The sequence below is a fragment of the Seriola lalandi genome, unplaced genomic scaffold (assembly GCF_002814215.2).
Source record: "Seriola lalandi dorsalis isolate HSWRI2012SDOR001 ecotype SW California unplaced genomic scaffold, Sedor1 jcf7180002054761, whole genome shotgun sequence".
Classification (NCBI taxonomy): Eukaryota; Metazoa; Chordata; class Actinopteri; order Carangiformes; family Carangidae; genus Seriola; species Seriola lalandi.
The window spans coordinates 27,029-36,623 of record NW_019525314.1 but is presented as its reverse complement, the minus strand read 5'-3'; the positions used below and the strand labels follow the sequence as shown (position 1 = coordinate 36,623).

The window sequence follows — 9,595 nt, the reverse complement described above, 5'->3', positions numbered from 1 at the left end:
AATAGGACAATTACTTGTAATGATTAATGGTCACATACATTGCACACATGCTTTTGATCATTATGTGTTCTTTGCATCTGGAGTGGCACGGTAAGTTCTTTTGCAGCTTGTCCGTTTTGCACTTGATGAATGATGAACTGAAAGGATGGATATAGCACTTTTCCTTTGGGACTTCCTAATTGTACCTGTCCGCATATGTTTTGGACGAGGAACAGACACTAACACGCCCGTCTTTGTCTGGAAACAATATTCATTTCAGTGGGAAACATTTTCTGTCGGTCAGACAAGGAAATCCCGCCCTTAATTAGATATGTGAGAGGAAAAAGAAAATACAATTACATGTTTTCTTCCCTTTGTCCGTGTTTTAAAACTGCACCATACAGAATAACACTCAAATATAAACACAATTATAGTGACTCTTTTTTACTGAATCTCAGTTTAAACACCTTATCTTTTATTTACAGAATTATTACTTCAGCATCAACTGAATTTTATGACAAAACTATGGTACAAAAATGAGAATGAGCCCCAACCTTGGGAAACTATACATGTTTTTTAACATCAAGGTTCATCTGTGATAAAATATTTAAATATTTTAGTTCCATTCGCTGAAAAAGGCCGTAGAATAAGCTTGAAAGCTCGAGAGAAAGCTATTAAGTGAACCTTGAATTTTATAACATTTTAGCACATACATTATATATATATTTGTCAGATGTGAGATGTCGCTTCTACATCTGGGCCGATTTCGGTACGCATGCGGCAGATAATCTCGCCGGCTGCCAGAATCAGGCCAGATGCTGGCCAGACTCGGGCCTAGGACCCAGCTCTCGCTTAAAGAAACGAATGACACCAAACCGACATTAGAGCCGAGACAAAGTGACACACACAGTATTTAGCTATGTCCAGTGTAACATACAGTAAATATCTGACTGTGTACCCACTACTGAGCACATCCGGGTTGTATCTGAGGTTTCTTTAATTGCTAATTACAACACCTGTGATATCAAGAGTGCAGAAATCACTGTAAAACCATGTAATCATCCAGTCTCGTAAATATTCCGTGATTCCATTATATGTTTATAATGATAATTAATAATGCTAACTCGCTGTCTTGCAATCTCCTCATCTAACTCTCCACAAGAATGCAAATAAGCATGTTTCCTAAATTGTCAAATTAATTCTTTTAAGTGATTTATAACATTACAATAAGTTATCAGCGCTGCAGGAGAGATTGGCCTGTAATTCCTGTATCTGAAGGCTGAAACCAGCAGCTCTTCACTCATCAGGAAATATACTTCTCATCTCTAACTGGAGGTGACAGACAGTGAATTAATATAAGTCAGTTCCTGCTGAAGATTCATCTAAAACATGTGACATGAAATCTCTGCTCTTCACACTTTATAATCAAACCAGCTGTGGTTTATGGGGCTTGACTACATGGCTTACAGTGATATGCTCCTGACTGACTGGTAAAAAATATACAAAGTACACTAATGGCAGTCTAAATACAATGTAGTAATTCATAGTTTGTGCCTTGACATGTGTCACGCTCACACACAATCAAATATATGTACAAACTCATGCTCTCCTCGCTCCCTGTTCCCCTCTCTCAGTCGCCTCTCCAGCATTTTGGAATTATCAGATATGACGTGAAAAACAGCGACGCCTAGCACAACATTGACTTAGAAGGTACTGTTGCTGCTGCTAAGCCACGCAATGTAAGCGTATGTTTCTGACAACATTGTACTGTGAACCTTATTATTTGTTTCATTTAGCAAAGAGGATATTACACATAAATAGAAGAGTCAATTCAGAAGTGGCGAAGAAGCAGAAAGGCCGTTTAGCACAGCGAGCTGGCTGTTTATTTCTTATTTTCATGTCTGTAATTGTACTTTTACTTGTTTGTTTTTTAGATTTCCATGTCCACTTGGTGTAGTACTAATCACTACTACCCACAGAAATCATTGTGCTTTGTTCCGTTCCCTTCTTGAAGGCGTGACGTGGCAGAAACTGCTACAGAGTTATGTGCCCAGACAATCACAACTTCCCTCTTTGAAAGATCTCAACCGTCAGCTCATTAGAACAGCGTCTCGCTCACAGAGAGCTCTTCAGGTTTATTCCACACGATGCAAAAAAATTAAAAATTGCATCAATTCCTTGTATTAATGCCAAATATTGAGACTAGTTGATTCTTCTTCATGTCTGTCGACAGTCCCCTTTGAATATTCGTGGGATTTTTTTGGTCTCAAGCTCCTTCTGTTTTGGTAAAAGTAATGAAATGCGAGTGTGAATGTTTGCGTGTTTTTGTTTGGCTGGGAGATCGAAAAATGTCAAAGGTATGAAGCTACGGAGGTGTCATTAACAGTAGCAAACATCACTCTTGGTAACAAAAGAAAATGTAAAAAAAAAAAAAAAAAGAAGGGCAGTGCCTTAAGTTCCCGAGGGGCCACCCTCACACAAAAGGACTATCCGATCTGAATATGTCCGGGTAGCTCTTGCCATTCATGTGCTCGGTGTGGCTTTCTATACTGTAGCAGCGGTGGACCTCTGTGAGCGATGATGCCACGTAGGAGGCCGAGCGGAAGAAGTCGGCGTTGGCGAACGTGCCGGCGAGCTGCATCCGCTGCTGGTTCCAGTGTCTCCTCAGAACACTCTGGACCTAACAAAACAAAGACACAACAAAGGGGATGTAAGATGGACGGCCCGACACGGCCTACGGGTTAAAAAGGTCACTCTGTTGACATTTTATCTTAACTGTGAATCAGTGTGCGGCTGTAGAGCTTGAAAAGAGGAAAGCAAAAAAAAATATTTGGTGCATAAACATCAAAACTTCATCTTCTTTGAGTCTTGAGGAAAAAACAAAATGTTCTTCACTACCTTACATATCTGTACCAAGCACATATGTGATAAAAAATATAATAAAATGTGACACAGCATAAAAAAACCCCATGAAATTTAGCATGTTGTTGTAGTTTAAAACCCACTGGCTGAGACGCCAGTGGATTTATTAACTGTGACTCCGACGCATTAAAATGCGTGACGAATGCAAAATCGAATTCTGAAAAAGGAGATGCCATCATTAATAAAATGAAGCTGAATGAAGCTCATTGCGCTCACCTCCCCGTTGAAGAAGCAGAATATTGTAGAAACCAAGAGACCCTGCATGTGGGGGAAAAGAAAATGTGTCTTGAGAAAATACACAAGGGGGGAAATCCTTTAAGCTCAAACAGCTGCAGAGGTCCGCAGTGTCACATGTTCATGCTCCTATCCTGAAAATATTTGTAATTTTACACAACCATTGCATCATTACTGAGGATATTTCCACATGGATCAAGTCTATACTTAAAAAAAAGAGCTTTTACTAATACTAATTTCAATTTAGTTGCATTTAAAAAAAGGAGAAGAAGAGTGTTTTTTCTTCTCTCTTCAGTGCAATCACTCCTTGCACGTATGCACTGACCTGGTAATGCATGAGGATGTTCATGATGTACAGGTAGATCTCGGAGGCCCAGTGTTCGTGGGGCCTGTAGGGGACCAGGACGAACTGGATGCCGAGCAGCGGGATGAGGATGAGGGTGGCTCTCACAGCCCTCATGTAGAGGCTGGACTCGGCCTGGTGCGTCACTCTCAGCTTGGTGATGAGAACCCGAACGATGTTCAGCAGGAAGAAAAGGTTCACCTGGAGTCAAGAAGGCAGCACATGAAATCAGGAAAGGCCTGACATGAAGGAAATGCTGGACTATCTGATAGATGCAGTTTTACAGCATAAAAAGTTAAATATACCGTGTTTACGGTTGTGTTGCAGCCTGGTTCCACACCTCAGAATTACCACCAAGATCTCTCATTTCAAATGATTTAACTTGAATGAATGATGAGAGACAGAACTGTCCACCGATTAACAAGCTACTGAAACCATGCAGCATAAAACCAGAGAGTTATTTCACTTTGATAAGGCTGTGATTAGATTCAGTTGGTTCCAAGGACTCCATGGCGGTTTGAGTCCATGTAGTTCAAAGTGTAGTTCAAGTAAGAAAAAAGATTTAAAATAAAAGAAATATGAAAGTGAAATTATTTCCATTATTGACATCTGGGGGGGGGGGGGGGGGGTGAAGAGGGGAATTAATTCAGTCACATGTCCTTAATCCAACTGATAACCTGTTTCACTTTCACAGTGACCAGACAAAACAACAAGAGTTGCAAATGGCAGCGTACCAGACCTCTCCGATTATCACTGGGGAAGTAAGTCTCCAGTCTCGGACATGAGGCCTCAAGTCAAGCGTTTATTATTCTGCACCCTTCTCGCAGCAATACAATGATTTGTCATTTCTGAGCCAAATGTTTTGTGAGATACATTGTGTTTTTTGTTGATTGCAGCAGAGGATTGCCTAAAGTCATCAGAGAACCCGAGTCCGACTTGAGTCCGATTCATATAACATGAGACTACACATCTGGAAGATACCAACAGTCCACAGCCAGCCAGTTTTAACTGCACATCAAGTGTAGAGCTTCAGCCGTGTGATAACAGTTGCCGACAAAAGTAGCAGAAAAAGCTAGTATGTGGACTTTAAGATCTTTTTTTGTCACACAATATGTTTATTTTCCCCCAAAACTAATGACATAACAGACCATAGTATGGTTCTATATCATTAGTAAAAGGCAAGTCTGGATTTCCCGCAGGAGTTCAGCGCTTACCACCAGTGCAGCGCAGATGGGGCCGTGGATAATGTACAGCAAGGAAGTATCTGAGCTGACCCAACATCTGTGAAAGCACGGATCAGTTCATCACTTTATAGCAGTACCATGTGGATAAATATGACTTATTTACAACAATATCTTTGGAGATGCTCACTTGTCATTGTAGTAGAAGTGGCGTGCTATCGAATGTATCACCGACGGCACCAGTGGGAAACCTGCGAAATCAAATTAGAACATTTGTGACATTTGGGTTTAAGACAAGTCAAATGTTTATAGTGAGATATCTGCATACGATCCTTACTCACCCCACCCAAGCAGGTAATACCATATGAGATGTTGTTTTTCTGCAAACACAGCCACAACAATGAGAGTGTGCAGGTAGATTCCCTCACACAGCATCCAGAAGTAGTTACAGCTCATCAAATACATGTGGACGAACATGACAAGCTTACAGCTTACCTGGAATGGAAAAAGCAACATGAGCACCGTGTCTTTTTGTGCAATATAATCATATCGGGGGCAGATATCAGATTTAGATCGAGTCAAATCACTCACGGTATCGTTGTCCATGTGTTCCTGTTTTTTCAGCCAGATGACGGTGATGACTGAGTTCAGCACGAATGAGAAAAAGAGGTTTTTATGGAGCGTTATTCTCTGGCAGCTCAGGCTCCTGAGGGCGGCAGAGAAGGAGAGACACATTATGCCCTGAAATTCAACATCTAGCTTTATGGTTTACTTTAAATCATGTTTTCTACTGTGTGTCAGTATTTGGCAACCTGACTGGATAATCATTTATAGCTTATAAACCCTGAGTAAAGTACGCTTTATTAGAAAGTTGTACCAAATTATTTTACACAATAAAGAACATAAGGCTTTAAGAGAATAAAACTGAAAAGTAAAAAAAGAAAGCTGTGCTGCACTTACTTAAAATAGAAGAATATTCCCAATGATATGAGCAAAGACACCAGAGACAGTCCTTGACCAATCATAACCAAGTAGAAGTGAGTCATGACTGCCTGCAACAAAATGAATACAACTTGACATTTTTTCCGCAAACACACAGACAATGAAGCTGCTCTAATTTGATGTATTTATTTCCTCCTTACCTTCCTGTGATGTGCATCGTCGACGTTGCAGTTTGTGAAGTTCGTCCAGGTTCTGTTGCTCTCCGGGTGGCGTCCCCACTCGCCGGTCTCTGTGCAGACCTTGGATGCCACCGCTGTTTGACAAATTAGAGGAGTGAAAACTTAGAAACGTGCAGCAAAAACACAAAAGTCTCTATTTTAGATCTTAATTTGTTAATGGTTTGAGGTTGCGTTTTTTAGTTCAGGTCACTGTAGCGTTCTGCAACAGGATGCAGATTAGCCTAGCTTTTCACATTAACATCATTTTTATATTTATATTTCTCTACTGAGCATATTTCCCAAAATGTTGGACTAGTCCTTCACATTAAAGGAAAAGTGCATAATCAGAAAGGTCCCTCAATTTAAAAATCCCCCAGAGAGCAGAAATTGAACTTGTTGTTTTCAGAAAGTTGTTGTTATTGTTGATATATAGTAGGTAAATGTGCAAAATTATTGTTACTGAATAGACAGAAATCAAGCAGGCTGGAGAAATTCACCAGAAGTGTCAAAGTCATCATAGTAGTCTGGACAGTTCTGGTTCATGAGGCCAGCTTCAGTTGCATCCCAACACAGCCATCCATCCCATGTTGTGTTGCACATTGGCCCTGCCGACAACAGAGGAAGCACTCAGTAACACAGCAGTGGGACTGAAAGCTGGTATGCAATAGATTATAGTATGAAAATACTTTACCACAGCCTTTGACATGTTCTCCTCACCTATAGTTTTTGATGGACGCTGTGACTCTTTCATGATCCTCTGGAAACATTCATACTGGGCGGTGGTGATTTTGTTCCGTGTGGACTGATGCTCACCCTGATGGACATGTGTCTGGTACTCGTCTTCGGGGCCTGCCACCGCCACCAGCAGCTGACATTATTGAAGTGCAGTACGCAAACACACGCACACACACACACAGATGCACAAAAGTGCAAAATGACACATGATGCAACTGTCAATGAGATCAGAGCACATCTACAGCAACTGTGACAAATTCAAGTCTCATTTAAAGGGACACTCCACCAATTTTACATGTCACAGGAAGTAGAATAATGTCTTCTGGTAAAGAACAGTCTGAGAATATTACACACGGAGCATGAGGAGCTGGACATGTACCAGGCAGTCTTACATGACACCCCTCTAGGTGTAGGAACAAGTTGACTCATATCAGGACGTTAATGTCTGGATATTTCAGGCTCTGCTGCATCACTTTTGATCAACTCTCAAAATACAGAAACCTAAACAACTAAATTAAATAATAATAATAATATAAATGAATTAAGATATCGATCTAATAAAATTGCCTTAAAACTCGTTGGATGATGTAAAAATGAACGAAGGGTGAAGCTACACAAACAAACGAGAACATGTCTTTCCTGAATTCGTGAAGGTGACATATACAGCGAAAGCAGCGTATCTGAGAGGGTTACCTGATTGAGGGAGCACAGCACCAGAAGAAACATGAGGCAGTTCAGGTCCATCTGTGCTCTGATCTTCATGGTTAGTTTGTAGTTAAGAAAACAAAAAAGTGGAATATTAATACTTTATGTGTTTCTGTACAGGAAACATACACAGAGAGAGACACACCAAATTCTGAGGACAGGTTCAGTCCGTCAGACTACATGTTATTTTTAATGTTTCACTGAATGTTATTTTTATTCAATCTGGAGGAACAGGTAAAAATTTCAACACTATCCCAAATAGTTTCCCCCAGAGCTCAATGAGAATAATGCTTCCTGAGCTGCAGCAGCTGCTAACATGAATCCAACACTTGCTGGTGTTGACAGGAGCTGGATTCAACATCTGGTTCACGTGCTCTGCACTGTCATACCCATACAATCTGAAATGTGTAATTCCATCGGTATTACTGTACTTTATAGAACCTTATTTTTCAGATTGTTTCAGTGTTAAAAAGGTTTTTATAACAATGACTTAGTTTGACACTTTTGAGATGCTGGCATGTCGTACACAAGAGGCTAAAAGTGCATGTTTTATTGTATATTACTGTATCGTCTATCAGTGGAATTTGTTTTCGTGTGTTTGACTTGATTGAAGGAAAACGGCAACATCTAATTAATAAACATAAATATAACTCAGTTTCAAACTGTTTTAAAAATGTTCCAAAAGAAGTCCAGATCTGTAACCTTGTTCTGTAAACGGCAGATCTATATCTCCAATCCCATGTTGTTTTTATTTTGTAATGGCAGGTCTCTCCTTTTTGTACATTACAGACGTGGCCTTTTGCTTCCTCTGTTCTCCACAGCTTCCTTCCTGCATGCTTATTATGCCTATTGAGCATGTTTAACTAATGTGTAGCCTAAACGTTGTCAATATGGCAAATACAGTAAGAGCATGTGCTGCAAACTCACTTACAAAAAGTATTTGTCAGCTCAATAAATGCTTCATATGCTGATCTAAATGTTAAGCAATTACTGTAGGATGAGGTGAGACATATGCAACTGGCAACTTTATTGTAGTGTAATGTGCAACATTATATTGTGAAAAGATGGTGGAATTCAATTTATGTTATGTAATGTACCCACAGTGTGATAAAGCATAAAGCAGAGTCTCTGTGTGTCTCTATCGCACATTATACTCTATAAAAAAATCTTTAAATTCTCATTTCAGTTTCTGTTGTCATCTTGTCATTTAAAATTAACTCTGTATCCTTCACAAAGTCAAAATCTTTATCACTTTGCGCTCTCAGTCATGTTACAGTACGACACTGACACATGACAAATTGTTGGCTTCTCATTTGCAATAAAAAAAAGCAGTTGTGAGATAATAACGTGACACAGACCAACAACCTTAATTCATATCCGGCTCTCCTGCCTGTTAATTCAGGAACTCTCTGTCAGTTTATGAGATTAATATCTTCTTGAACACACCCAAAGACACACAGTATACCTCCCTAATGGCCAACACAGACATTTAATAACGCATAGTGAAGTTACTCCCTTATTATGTGGGCCATCTATGACAGAACATTAGGATTTACACACTTTTCCGTGAGAAGTACCCTTTATTACAAACACATTGGCCCAGGAAAAGCCTTTTCACCACTTTATGTTAGCCATGTGAACAGCTTTTTGGTGTTAGGTGTGACAGAATTGTAAGTGGGATGAACAAATTCCATATTGGAAACATTCTTTTGCTTTTTAGTACGTTAGAGAAAGCAGGAAATTTAGGAACTGTTACAAACTCGCGATGTATTCGCTCTAAATTCTCCTTACTTTACATCTGGAGTGCCTGGAGGCCTAAATAAATATTGTTGTAATGTGAAAAAGATCAACATCTGAAGGGGATCAATGTTTAATGCCCTTTCAAAGAGGCAGGTATGTGCCCAGGAAATCAGTGCCGTTTTGAAAGATATTACTGTTTTTGAAATATAACTTTTAGATTTATCACGAAATAAAAAGATAATTTGTTTTCCAGCTGCCCTCTTTAACTGTAAAACATTGTAAAATATATTTTGATCTATCTGCAACACAACATAATCTAACATAACAATCTAATAATCTAATAATAGATAGATAGCATGACACTCAAAAATAAACATTTAACCTGTTTTCAGCACTGTAGTCACAGTGCTCGAACAGTAACCATGTGGCCTACTTGCTGAAAAACTGTAAGTATTAAACTTACCTTTGCAGGAGCAGAAAAGCTCTTAAAACACAGTGTTTGCCAGGTCTCAAAGAGTAATCCTTCAGTCTGAGAGTTTGCCTTTGCAGGAAAAGAAAAACAATGCAATACTGTCTTCGTAATTTCGTCAAGAGCA

At 39.6% G+C, this 9,595-nt stretch overlaps 1 protein-coding gene across 1 annotated transcript; it reads right to left on the bottom strand.

Moving 5' to 3' along the window:
* Nucleotides 1-433: 433 nt before the first annotated feature.
* On the bottom strand, nucleotides 434-9,595 carry LOC111668795 (calcitonin gene-related peptide type 1 receptor-like). The gene is made up of 13 exons (XM_023424930.2): nucleotides 9,463-9,595; nucleotides 7,248-7,310; nucleotides 6,537-6,687; nucleotides 6,317-6,424; nucleotides 5,802-5,914; nucleotides 5,620-5,711; nucleotides 5,251-5,365; nucleotides 5,001-5,154; nucleotides 4,850-4,910; nucleotides 4,693-4,759; nucleotides 3,461-3,679; nucleotides 3,118-3,159; nucleotides 434-2,659 (listed from the first exon to the last, which is right to left on the bottom strand). Exons 2-13 carry the CDS (start codon nucleotides 7,296-7,298, stop codon nucleotides 2,453-2,455), a joined length of 1,380 nt encoding a protein of 459 aa, XP_023280698.1. The 5' UTR covers nucleotides 7,299-7,310; nucleotides 9,463-9,595; the 3' UTR covers nucleotides 434-2,452.